The sequence below is a fragment of the Hyla sarda genome, chromosome 6 (assembly GCF_029499605.1).
Source record: "Hyla sarda isolate aHylSar1 chromosome 6, aHylSar1.hap1, whole genome shotgun sequence".
Lineage (NCBI taxonomy): Eukaryota > Metazoa > Chordata > Amphibia > Anura > Hylidae > Hyla > Hyla sarda.
The window spans coordinates 143943923-143957765 of record NC_079194.1 but is presented as its reverse complement, the minus strand read 5'-3'; the positions used below and the strand labels follow the sequence as shown (position 1 = coordinate 143957765).

The 13843-nt window shown below is 44.3% G+C and overlaps 1 protein-coding gene across 3 annotated transcripts in view; it reads right to left on the bottom strand.

Annotated features, from left to right (window-relative positions):
- Window positions 1-4885: 4885 nt before the first annotated feature.
- Window positions 4886-13843, bottom strand: part of MTSS2 (MTSS I-BAR domain containing 2) — a 61923-nt gene continuing 52965 nt past the window's right edge. For all 3 annotated transcript variants that reach the window (XM_056525420.1, XM_056525422.1, XM_056525419.1), the window contains 3 exons: window positions 11771-11932; window positions 11258-11423; window positions 4886-10062 (listed from right to left, as the gene is read on the bottom strand). In XM_056525420.1, the coding sequence (XP_056381395.1) occupies window positions 9278-10062; window positions 11258-11423; window positions 11771-11932 (1113 nt within the window). In that variant the 3' untranslated portion in view covers window positions 4886-9277. The remainder of the gene's footprint in view (window positions 10063-11257; window positions 11424-11770; window positions 11933-13843) is intronic.

The following is a 13843-nucleotide window of genomic DNA, read 5'->3' as shown; positions in this document are numbered from 1 at the left end:
ACAGGACAGCCGGAGGGTCCCTACCTGCCTCCTCGCTGTCCGATCGCCGAATGACTGCTCAGTGCCTGAGATCCAGGCATGAGCAGTCAAGCGGCAGAATCATCGTTCAATGTAAAAGATCAGTGTGTGCAGTGTTATAGCCCCCTATCAGAGATATAACACTGCAAAAAAAAGTGAATAAAGGTCATTTTAACACCTTCCCTAATAAAAGTTTGAATCACCCCCCTTTTCCCATTTAAAAAAAACAAAAAACATGTGGTATTGCCACGTGCGGAAATGTACGAATTATAAAAATATATCATTAATTAAACCGCACCCTCAATGGCGTACGCGCAAAAAAATTCCAAAATAGTGCATTTTTGGTCACTTTTTATATCATGGAAAAAATGAATAAAAAGCGATCAATAAGTCCTATCAATGCAAAAATGGTACCGCTAAAAACTTGGCACAAAAAATGAGCCCTCGTACCGCCCCATACGCGGTAAAATAAAAGTTATAGGGGTCAGAAGATGACAATTTTAAACGTATACATTTTCCTGCATGTAGTTATTTTTTTCCAGAAGTACGACAAAATCAAACCTACATAAGTAGGGTATCATTTTAATCGTATGGACCTACAGAATAAAGAGAAGGTGCCATGTTTACCGAAAAATGTACTGTGTAGAAACAGGAGACCCCAAAACTTACAAAATGGTGTTTTTTTTTCTATTTTGTCTCACAATGATTTTTTTTTCCGTTTCGCCGTAGATTTTGGGGTAAAATGACTGACGTCATTACAAAGTAAAATTGGTGGAGCAAAAAATAAGCCATCATATGGATTTGTAGGTGCAAAATTGAAAGAGTTATAATTTTTTAAAGGTAAGGAGGAAAAAATGAAAATGCAAAAATTGAAAAACCCCGGGTCCTTAAGTGGTTAACAACGGCCGTTATTTTGTGACGGAAGATAGTAATGGAAGAAATAGTTCATGAACTATTTCTCCCGTTACTATCTTCCGACACAAAATAACGGCCGTTATTAATAACGGGCTATAACGGGTTAAAACAGCTATTAGAAAAATCCCATAGACTATAATGGGATTTTCTAACTGCCGTATAGGATTTTGTAACTGCTGTTTTACTGCCGATTTTCTAACGGAACTTCGAAAACTTAGTAATTATGTAGTGTGAAAGGGGCCTAAGGCCTCCTCCACGTATCCTGATGTACTGGCCTGTCTCCTGGTAGCACCTCTATGCTCTGGACACTACGCTGACAGACACAGCAAACCTTCTTGCCACAGCTTGTGTGGGTTGTAGACTCCGTCTCATGCTACAACTAGAGTGAAAGCACCGCCAGCATTCAGAAGTGATCAAAACATCAGCCAGGAAGCATAGGAACTGAGAAGTGATCTGTCGTCACCACCTGCAGAACCACTCCTTTATCCTTTATGGGGGGGGGGGGGTGTCTTTCTAATTGCCTATAATTTCCACCTGTTGTCTGTTCCATTTGCACAACAGCATGTGAAATTGATTGTCAATCAGTGTTGCTTCCTGAATGGACAGTGTGATTTCACAGAAGTGTGATTGACTTGGAGTTACATTGTTTTTACCTTTATTTTTTTTGAACCGTGTATGTACGCCTTATTGTCCAGACCTAAGAGATTGGGCACTGTATTATGACTCAATTCACTTTGCTACTTAGTTATATCTGGTCCACCAAAACGATTGCCCGTCTAATGAGACTCTTGCATATGGTAAACTGCAATTTCCATGGTCCTCCCTTATTCACTACACACTTTACCCCCACTAAATTCCTACCAAACCCATCCCACACTTAAGAGACATGTTAGGAGATTTTGTCATAACTCATATAGGAATCTCCTTTCTACATGAAAGGTCTTTCTCTGTGTGTAGTATTGCATTTTATAGCTAAACAGCCATCCTTTAGGAAGACAAATTGGATGGAAAACTACATCTTATTCTCAAGGTTCCTGAAAGCACTTTAATCAAAAAGTTACAACAACTTCTTAGCTCCTAATGCTCACCCCCATTAAACTTTATTACATTCTAGCATGGTATAGAGAGCTTGGGCATAAATTCCCACCTTCAGTAGTGACACATATACTTGCTGCTTCTTGTGGGTTCTCCATATGTGTTTGGGTTCAGGAAAACATATGGGAGTGGCGGAAAGTGATGTTTTGCTGGAGGTGTTAGTTGGAAATCTCACACATTTAGGTAGGATGTCCAATTCTGGATTTCTTTTGGACATAGGTGAAAAGCAATATTAATGATATTTGTCCATCCAACTCACAACTCTCCCCCTGAATCCACACTATTATGGGTTCCAGACAAGGGCTTCACACCAGTTAGACGAGAGCTGACTACCACTAATCACCACAACCAAACTCCTGACGCCGATACATTGGTGGGACAAAACTTCTTCATCTGTTTTAGACTGGTAGCTAAAGTTCAGGAACAGGAAGACTTGAAGAATTGGCTAGCTGAGAAGCAGGTTCCCAAGAACACTACTTTTCTACTTGGGAACCATAGGTCCGCTTTATGGAAACTCAGAAAGCCTGTTCGTTACCAAACACCTGACAAGTTTCCTGTAGGTCTTAGGTTGCTAGCATATTCAGATACATATGATCAATTGCATATGGCAATAACCAAATCTCTATGAGCCTTTTTTGTTTGTTCGTTTATTTGTTAAACAGTTTTGTCAAGTTGTGATTTTTTTGTACTCAACTTTTTTTTAAATACTTCTCACGAGTCAGGGCACACACATCGCCTATGTAGTCTTGGTCATTTTGTCTGAACGTTTCAACTACTGCAACAAGCTTTATTTGATCTCTCCAGTATTCAGACCGTACTTCCTTAAGCTACATCTGTTTGTTGATTCGATCTATTTAGTCCTGCTCACCCTTTACTCCTTGTTTGTATTCTTGAAAATGTTGAACGAGTATAGAAGACATACACCTGACTGAATAGCTGTTCTGCTATAATATATAAGGTCACAAAGGTCATCAGAAGGCTAAAGCCCACTGCAACAGACAAAAAGGGTGCTGTTGGAAGAGCAGTGGAAGTGGCGGGCTAGTGGGTGCCTCTATGTGGAAGCTGACCTGGGGCCTATTGTGCCCAATACCTGACAGCCTTCAAAATCTTTTGACCACGGTAGTATATGTAGGGCTCCAATTTATAAATACCAGCAAGAGTCATGTGACCATGGAAAAGGCAAATTATACAGTACAAGTTTTATTAATACTGGATCTTCACAGTGCGGAGTTACCGTCAGCGCAATTCTGAGTGAAAAAGATGAATTAGAAAAAGAATAAAAGTCATGAGGGAAAGAGATAACAAAAACCAGAACAGCTAGCAGAAGACGGTTACACATTTGTAAGACACAGTGTTGGGAGAGAAGGGGGGCTGCCCCTACCCTATAATTTTAACATCATACAGAATGGGGTGAAAACATGGCAATAAAGCATAGGGTTCGGCGCCCTACGGTCAGGCAGCAAGATTACAGATACAGGCCTGTGAACACACATACAAACGGAGACACAGAAATCCAGTGTAATAAGGGGGCTCTGTACAACAACGTGTTATACACACACAGAAGGACTTCATATATAAAGGGACTAACCAGGCTGTCCTCACATGGGACATAGGGGGAGAGGGCAGCGTTGTGCTTGCAGTCACCTTCCTTGATCTCCTGATTCTTTTCTATCACCAAGGGGCCTCAGGATTAATCCTTCATGTGATGCATAGCTGCTCAGAGAGGCTATGACATCATCACTCTGAGAGGGGGAAAAAAAACGAGAAAAAACAGGTCCCATTCATTTCTACAGGAGTTGCACCATAGTGCATCATGACCGTCCTCAGCTTTAGTAGGATACATTTATCCTTACCACCGAGGTTGTTGGGAGCCGGACTAATAACCTGACAATGTTACAAATTACACCATCCCTGATCCATGGCAGCACTGCCTTCTTCTCATCATCCCCCACTAGCAGAATGACCTTACCCTTAGGGAGGTAGTCCCTTCTGCCGCTGCATTATTATTGCTCAGTTGCCCTAATGCTAGAGCGAGGGTATTTCCGTGGTGGGGGAGGGTCAGTGTAGCTCATGGATGGGCCAAGTCGTATACTACAATGTGTGGACTATTGTTCCTGCAATGTTAGCAGTAGACAGGGACCCCCAGACCACCCCTCCCTGTATGTAACCCAATGCTCCTGTCTACACCAGCTATGGTTATCTGGCATCCTAAAGCATCACTTGTATAGCAGGAAAAAAATTATCAGAAGGAAAATAGTGAACATCTCCTTCATGTGAAACCACTCTGTAATCTATTCCTTCTCTACTGAGATTGGAGCACATAAAGTTACAGGCCTAAAGTCTGAGGGTGCATTACTGACGTGGTGGTGTCTTCTAATCGTTCATACCAATGCCCATACATATACACACGACTGCCAGTAATCAAGCCAGGTAGGACGTGGACATTGATGTAGGCCAGCATCCACACATGGTCTTCTTGACAACAATGCACCTGAAGGGGCATGATGACAGAGTATCTAAGGCCCCTTTCACACTATACTGTACATTCATCCGTTTTTAAAGATCCGTTATATGTTCCGTTATGAAAACCCTGAAAATCGTCCGTTACAAAATCCCAATATAGTCTACGGGATTTTTACATTATCAGTTTTAACCCGTCATAGCCCGTTATTAATAACGGAAGTTATATTGTGACAGGAGAAAGAACGGAAGAAATAGTGCATGTACTATTTCTCCCGTTACCTCTCCCATCACAAAATAACAACCGTTATTAATAACGGGCTATGACGGGTTAAAACTGATAATGTAAAAATCTCATAGACTATAATGGGATTTTGTAACGGCCGATTTTCAGGGTTTTCATAACGGAACATATAACAGATCTTTAAAAATGGATGAATGTACAGTATAGTGTGAAAGGGGCCGAAGAGTGCACTATTCTTACTTCTGGTGCTTGGATCTGAATATAGAAGAAACAGACAGTGGTTTTACATTTGCAACATAATGAAAAATTGGTGGGTTTCTTTTAAGAAAATATCTAATTTCTCATAAGATTTATCTCCTCCTTTACTGAGCCGAGGAGCAGCGAGGTCTTTAGGCCCACAACATGTGCACTCTTTGTTCCCTGGTAGCTATTCTTACTGCTGCGCCTTCCACATCACTTGCCTTTCCTCTTTTCATCTCTGAACATTCTTCTCTTCAGACCTGTGTTCACTTGCAGGGTTGTCCTCATTGGCAAACCTCCGATTCACTTGGTTGTGGGTTCCTGCAACCCTCATTGAATACAATAGGGCTTATAGTGTTATTGATAAGACACAGGACCACTCTATGCACATTTCAAATATGAGGCAAGGTGGTCTGACAGCGGTGATTTTTAAAGAGGAATTCCAATCTCCTGGTATGTCTTAAATAAAAGATCTCGGTGGTAAAGTCTGTGATCCACTGATCTCTGCTTGGAGATCAGTTACTGTATGGGTGCATTCACACCACGTTTTTGCAATACAGTTCCCGTATCTGGTTTTTGATGAAAAACTCCTCAAAACCTGACTAAACTGTATCAAAACATGTGTACAAATTTCAACCCGCATACGGTTAAAAACCGTATACAGTTTGAAAAATGTCTGGTTGCATCCGTTTTTTTTTAAGAAAAAAAATGTATACCTTTTTAACTTTTCACTCCATTATGAATAAAGTTTCACTTGTTTGATTGAAATTCCAAGAAAAAAAACTGTGCAAAGTCAAAAACTGTATGGTGCAAACCAGATGGAACCGTACACACATACGGTTCTCTACTGTTTTCATTGACTACCATGTTCAAAAAAAATTTAGACGGTTTCAATATGGTTTTTCACCCAGACCAAAAACTCTGGTAGGCTACGGTTTTGGGTATGGGACAAAAACGGACAAAACCGTACAAGACACAAAACGGATGCAACCGGATGCATTGTTTGGCATACGGTTTTCAATGGAGAGTCAATGCATACAGGTTTCAATATGGTTCCATACAGTTTTCAAATTGAAAACTTATATGGGAACTGTATTGCAAAAAACGTGGTGTGAATGCAGCCTAAATCTGATGCAACATTCAACTCACTGGCAGTGTAGATCTCTGAACAGTATCAAAGGGGTATAGGCTAGAAACTAGTTGCTTGCAGACTAGAATAAAATCCTTTTGTCTGTGATATTTGTTGCAGGATGACACAAACCGGTCATTGCATTACCTCCAAATCAGTCCAGCTGTTAATGGGGTCATATATAGGAAGCATCACATATATGATAGACTGGCTGGACAAATAGCACAGCCTTGCCCTCCATCTTCCCCAACAGGTCTGTGTCATCATATAACCATGGACAGGAACCAGTGAACTTACATGAACCATCAAACCTCAGACCTCTCCTAACACCTGAAAGTAGTATTGATGGGATAGCTCACAGTTCAAGACCAAAGTTGAGTTAGACCGAGCTATCCAAATAGTGCACCAATACCTTTTTTTCTGTTTTATCCTCCTTCCTTTTTCTGTTTATCTCTCTATCTCCTAACACCTGCCTACACCCACACGAAAAACACCTGCAGAAGCTGCTGCTGCTCAAAGACCTAGCGGAATACCACACTCTGACACTAAAGAGGGGCCCTGCCTTCATGTAGCTGGTGTCCTAGTGGACATTCCCACAAATGAGTCCTGCCCCTCGAAAACATTTCTGCACCATGTGTAGACCCAGCAGAAGTTAATCATTTTAGAAAAGTTCCTTCCCTCTACACTCACAACAAGATGTTTCAGCCCCAAAGCCTTTTTCTGGACTACACAGACTTTGATAACTATATAGAGACCTTCAGGGAGATTTATCAAAACCTGTCCAGAGGAAAAGTTGCTGAGTTGCCCATAGCAACCAATCAGATCGCTTCTTTCATTTTTAACAAGGCCTCTGAAAAATGAAACAAGTGATCTGATTGGTTGCTATGGGCAACTCAGCAACTTTTCCTCTGGACAGGTTTTGATAAATCTCCCCCCTTGTGTGATTGTTCTAACTCACTGTCCACGTTAACATCCTGCCTGGCTTGGTTACTTTTGTGGACAATGATAAGGATGGTGATTCAGAGCCACGCAACCTCTCCATGACAACAATGTACTGAACAGAAATCGGGCTTTGGGCCTGAAACTTTCCTTGCTTAGTTTTCACATTTTCCTACTTACGGAAGGGAATTACTATACAATTTATTCTCCCTTAGGCTACTTTCCCACTGCCGTTGTTCCCTGTCCTTAAATGGCCGTTAGACTCTTTTATTATTTTTTTTTCGTTATCGGGATGGGGACAATGGGCAATAACAGGTCCAGATGGATCCCATTTATTACAATGGGATCCTTCGGGCACCGTTATTTTGTAGCGAGAGAAAAAGACGGCGCAAGCAAAAAAAAATTTCTCCCGCTATTCCCCCTGGCTCCCCCGACGGCCATTACACTGAAAGAAGCCTTAAATTGTCACCAGTTTTAAAGTTTTACCCTAACCCATTACAAGTAACACACAAATCCTGCTGAGATTGGTGACCGCACAATATTTGCCAGTCCCAATCTTTCTGCAGGCATCTGAATCTCACTGTTGCTTTGGGGGAACTTAGGTTTCTGCTACAATTTTCAACATTGCTCATTGCAGTTCTTTACCTGGCCAGCAGGTGATGCACGAACATAGCTACATATCCCAATAATGATCTGTGGCCCTGGCTCTGCCAGCAGCTGCTAAAAATAATCTCTGTCTTGTTAAATCTAAATCTCCGCATTTCCTTTTGGGGAGATAAAGTTATCTTTTCATTATTCTCTGAAAAAATACGGCTCTATAGTAACCGCCCTCTACAGGGGCCACATCTCTAGGCCAAGGGTTTCCTGCAGTGTTCCCTTCAGAGGCCTTCACCATTACTGGGGTGACACTTCTATCACGTGACTCTGCAAACATAGTGTCCTTAGGTGGGAAGTGCCCCCTTATAGGCTTCTCTTCAGAAAATGATGGGCCCATTGCGCGTACAGGGACAAGTTCACTTTAAGGAAATATTCCTTCACCCCACTCCGCTAATAATCTTCAGGGTAAAATTTATACAGTCTACAAGGTGTCATAAATTAATGGTGTAAAATCTATAAATCCTAAGTGCTATTTCCTACGGATCATTAGTGTGGTGCCTTATTACTGTGGTGCCCCCTGTGCCTGCTGCATACTGCCCCTGTATGTTTTTGGGACAAAGGTGACACTGGGGAACTGATGCACCTCCCAACATGGCATGGACACAGAGGTGGCACAAGGCTTGTTCTGAATGGCACTAGAAGAGAGGCCTCTGTGATCAGTAAAGGCAGGATCCCTGTGAGGTCAGCTATTTCCCCACTACCACGAGGCCAACAAATGGAGGCATATTTCAGCCCGAGTCCATTAATGAGCCAGAGAGACTCGCCACCTACTGTGGGAGAGAAAATCTGCCACAGAAATATGGTGGTCACATCCAAAACAATCACTTGGCACAAATTGTACAAGAAGAAAGGCTGTGGGGCTCCTGAGGACCTCAGGGGCGTTTTGTCCCGACACTACACGTGTCCAGTGTCCTGGATCGCCCCTTACCAGCTCCGACCAGTGTGACGTTTAGATACATGGGCCAAAACCAGAAAATTCTTGTAACTTTTCACACAATCCAGAGGGGACTAAGCTACAAGTTGGAAAAGCCGTCATTAGGTGCCACAGTCCTCGGGTCACATGGCTGCAATGAATATAGGTGACAAAGTCGTGAGTTGTGTGCCTCCAGTGGAGTCAGCATATACCTGGAGTCTTATAAAGAAGCCGCTATAGTGTATGGTATAGAGACCAGTCCACATCCACAGCAACCTACCCTATGTCAATACACAACAGTCCATTGTAGCAGTGATGTCTTCTGACACTATGTTCATTGCAGTACTGTGCACCACTATGTAGATGAGCTGCTCCTGTGTGTGTGGGTGTGTCATCTTCCACCATCACGATCCATTTACTTTCATGCAACTTCATCAGAAGATATCTCTACTGTCCCTACTGGTGCATGGAATGGTACGGGCCCCACTGGCAAATGGAATGGTCAAAATGTTTTGGTCAGTCACCAAACTCAACCCTTCTAGCCCCGGACAGACCTGCATAGAAAGGGTTAAGAACCCCTTGGCTTCTGGGTTTGTCTGTGTCACAGTATATTTCATCCCCTCCCCTGGAGCACCAATCCTCAATCCTATAAACTGTCGAATCAAGATCACAATATCCGGGGAGCAGATCGGTCGTTGGTAAGGGTTCGGCGTAACCGCACCCCTCTGCGTATGGATGCAAGCATATCACCTGCTGGGGGTTCTGACACGCTCCCTCTACCCGTTGGGGCAGGAATCTGACTCTTGTCTGGAGCTGAAGGGAAAGGGAACTGCCCATCCCCCAGGGCATGCGCTCCTGCTACAAGCTCCCCGATCTTCTCCACCAGACTGTGCCGATTAGCAGCCAGAAGACCTCCTCCCATGTCTTCCTCATCTGCTCCACCCCCTCCATACACAGACATTTCTCCTGCACCCCCCCACGCTGCATTAGGGAGGCTGAGGCGCTTGGGCGAAGACTTGGCATATTCAAGGGGACTTCCATCATCTGCTCCTAGATAGAAAACGCACTCTTCACTTCCAACACGAGAACGCCCCCCCAGGCCTCCGCCGGGAGAGTCGGGCACAGTGGGTGTTCTTACTGGCACAATAGGGGGCCGACATGGAATGGGTCCAGCATTAGATAAAGTTCGTCTGACTGTTGGTTTGGTGGAAGGAGTACGTCGTATGGTAGCCACACCTGGTGTTGAGCCTGTTTGTGGGGGCGGGGGTGCTGATCCACATGGAGGCATGGCAGTGGGTAGACCGGCTGTAGAGGCTGGCCGCTTAGTTTGAAGCATGCGGCGGTAGTTCTGTGCCAAGCTGCTACTCCGGGGAACTGTGGAGGATCGATCAAAGTCCCCAGAGCTGTCACCATCTGCATCTCCATTCACTGAGTAACAGTCGTAGTCAGAGCCTGCCCAGGATGCAAACAATAAAAGGTAAATGGCATTTACTGCAGGGATTGTCTATATTAAAGGATGCTGCAGTCCCATGTAAACTATTAACTGTATCATAAAAAAGTTTGCAACTTTCTAACAAATTTTGTCCCAAATTGACTATAATGTTCTCATTCTTAAACAGTATAAACCTAGACTAGGCAGTCTAAGTATGCACCAGATGTATCTATTAAATGGCTTAGGCTGGTTAATACATTTGTTCCATTCCTAGACTGTGTAGTCTAAGTTTAGACTAAATATTTGACTTAAACTGTGAAAGAATCTTTTAACCAGAACTGGTTTATTTTGGTGCACGGCATCACATCTTAAAGGGGTACTCTGGCGCTTAGACATCTTATCCCCTATCCAAAGGATAGGGGATAAGATGCCTGATCGCGGGGGTCCTGCCGCTGGGGACCCCCGTGATCTCGCACGCCGCACCCCGTTAAAATCAGTCCCCGGAGCGTGTTCGCTCCGGGTCTGATTACTGTCGATCACGGGGCCGGAGCATTCTGACGCTCCGCCCCCTCAATGCAAGCCTATGGGAGGGGGCGTGACAGCCAAAGCCACAAGGTGAAAAATTTCTAAAAATTTCAATAAATGTGGTGTAAGTCATGTAAGCCAAGTTTTTGGTGCAAACAGTAAATACATTTGCCAATTCCAATACTTTTATTTGCTGGAATCACATTTCGGTTTATTCTCAGATACTGGAAACCCATCCTGACATTGGTACAGGTAAAATAAACTGAACCTTAAGCTGTGAGATATATTTGGTTGGGACAGGTTTCCAGTTGGGGGAGATTTATCAAAACCTCTCCAGAGGAAAAGTTGCTGAGTTGCCCATAACAACCAATCAGATTGCTTCTTTCCTTTTCAGACACTTTTTCAAAAATGAAAGAAGCGATCTGATTGGTTGCTATGGGCAACTCAGCAACGTTTCCTCTGGACAGGTTTTGATAAATCTCCCCCCCAGATGTACATGATAAATGTTCTCAGTCATTAACTGCAAGCAAGTATCCTTAAAAAGAACAAGCGAAAGTAGCAGAATTTTTCATTATACAATGATAAAGATTTCCATACAGGAGACTGTGCTAGCCTTTTTAAACTGCAAGTTTGTCCTAGCATTGATCAATGCCACAGTTAACTCTTTAGGGGGTGTTTTCCAAAATTCACCTTGTGAGGGTATTGTGTCCTCGGAGCAGGAAGGTGTCGTAGTTTGGGTGCTGTAGCCACTAGAATACTGCAACGAGTCACGGCTGCTCTTCTGGTGCTCCACACTCAAACCTCGGGTCAGAACCATGGCCAAGTCACTGGCAGCGGGGGACACTTCCTCCCCATGCTGTAATAACAGAGCAGGGGAATGTAGCAGGGTGGTGAAGTCTTAACTTCAACTAAGATGGGCAAAGGGGCTAGATATTATATTGTTTGATTACAGTACTAAATATATGAAAGGATCAGGGGTGGTGTAGTACATTATACCACTAAATATATGGAGGGTCTGCGAGAAAGGTATATATAATATTACTATACAAGTGTTGGTTATTTTATGTTAAGTTACTAGATATACAGAGGGGCTGAGGTCTACGTTGTATTACTGCATATATGGAGATGTAAATTATATTATTAGATGCAGTGTCTGGGAGGGGGTTGTATATTATATAACTTTATCTCCTCAGTAGAGCATACCTTTGCAGCGATGACAGCTGGAGACATCCGAGGCCGATAAGGGTCTTCCATGCCCTGATAGCCAGGGCCCAGCTCTGCTTCCCTTAGATGTTCCACGCGGTCTTTTCTGCGCTGAAGAGAACTTGCAGGCGGTGTTTCATATGGACCAGACCGCGACCAATCCTGCAGAACATACATTATTACAGGGGATGTCCACTTTGCATTGTGTTTTCCCTGCTATTCTCAAGATCTACATTTGCTGTCTATGTAGAGGAAGTGTCTTGTTTACATCCAGATCTTAAAAACCTAATACTTTCAGGGATGTGGAAATCTTATCACCTGATAACCGGGACATGTAGTTCCAAGCGCTGGGCAGGTGAATTTTTCATCGATTTAGCCCTGTATCGGGCAAGCAGGGCCGGACTGACTCCCCCCCCCCCCCCCTTTTTTTTCTTTTTTTTTTCATAATGCCAGTGTGAGGTGCAGGAGCGGATGCCGACTTGCATCGGACGCAAATCTGCACCTCACAGGGTGTATGGATTGGGCTCCTGACTCGAGCCAGCTCCATACTTGGCGGGCCCCCGGCTGATTTCAGCCGCAGCTGCTATTAACCCTTTAGATCACAGCTGTCAAAGTTGACAGCGGTGTCTAAAGGGATCTTTTAACCATCCCTGGTGGTCTAGCGGGGTGGATCGCGGGGAGGGGTCGATCCACTGTGGAGGTAGCCGGAGGGCTTACCTCTGCATTCATGGCTGCCCCCATAGATCTGCATTTGATTGAGCCTGCCTTTAACAAGTAGATTGTGTTCTGCTTTAGTCCCTTGGACAAGTAGTTTTTTTATTATTTCCACACCCATGACTTTTTACATCTGAGGGTATGTTACAATTATGTCCAGTCTAGACAAGTCTTTGATCTAAATACATCACAAATCTCTCTCCTGTCCTGACAATATGTTACAATCTATGAGTGCAGTTAAAGGGGTACTCCAGGGAAGTATATCAGTCATTCCCAGGGCCCTGCCCTGGGTACCGCGATACTCCGGCAATTTTTATTATTTTTTTTTAAATCTTCCACCCCGACCTGTGCGCCTGTGAATCACGGCGGCGCAGGGGGGGAAGAAAAGCCTGAGTGCGCATTGCGTGTACGTGCGCACTGCGCACACAGCATCCCCCTGTGGCACTGTGAGTGAGTCACAGGCATGCAGGCCAGGAAGGGGATAAATGCAATAGGGATGGTCATTCTTGTCCACCTTTCACCCCCGTCACCCATGTACACTTTTCTACACCCCCAACACCCCTGTTACCCATGTACACCCCTCTGTCACCACTTACGCCCCCCTGTCACCCATGTACACTCTTCTACACCCCTCTGTCACTCCCTATGCCCCTGTCACACATGTACACTCTTCTACACCCATGTATGCCCCCTGTCACCCATGTACACTCTTCTATAACCATCTGTCACCCATGTACACTCCTCTACACCCCGAACACCCTTGTTACCCATGTACACCCGTCACCCCCTACGCCCCGTCACCCATGTACACTCTTCTACATCCATCTGTCACCCATGTACGCTATTTTACACCCATCTGTCACCCATGTACGCTATTCTACACCCCTCTGTCACCCATATACACTCCTCTACACCCCCAACACCCGTCACCCATGTACACCCCTATACACTCTTCTACACCTATGTACACCCCTGTCACCCCTTACGCCCGCCTGTCACCCATGTACACTCTTCTACAACCATCTGTCACCTATGTACACCACTCTGTTACCCATGTACACTCCTCTACACCCCCAACACCCGTCACCCCCTACGACCCCCCTGTCACCCATGTATACTCTTTTACGCCCATGTACACCCCTCTGTCAACCCCTACATCCCTCTGTCCCCCATGTACACTCCTCTACACACCTGTCACCCATGTACACTATTCTACACCCCTCTGTTACACCTATACGCCCCTGTATTCCTCTTCACTTGTAAAAGGGCAATGTGGAGGCTGATGCAGGAAAAGTGCAGAGCTTAATAGGTTTGTTTTGAAGGTTTAACAGTGAAGAATTGTGGCTGGAAGAAATTGTT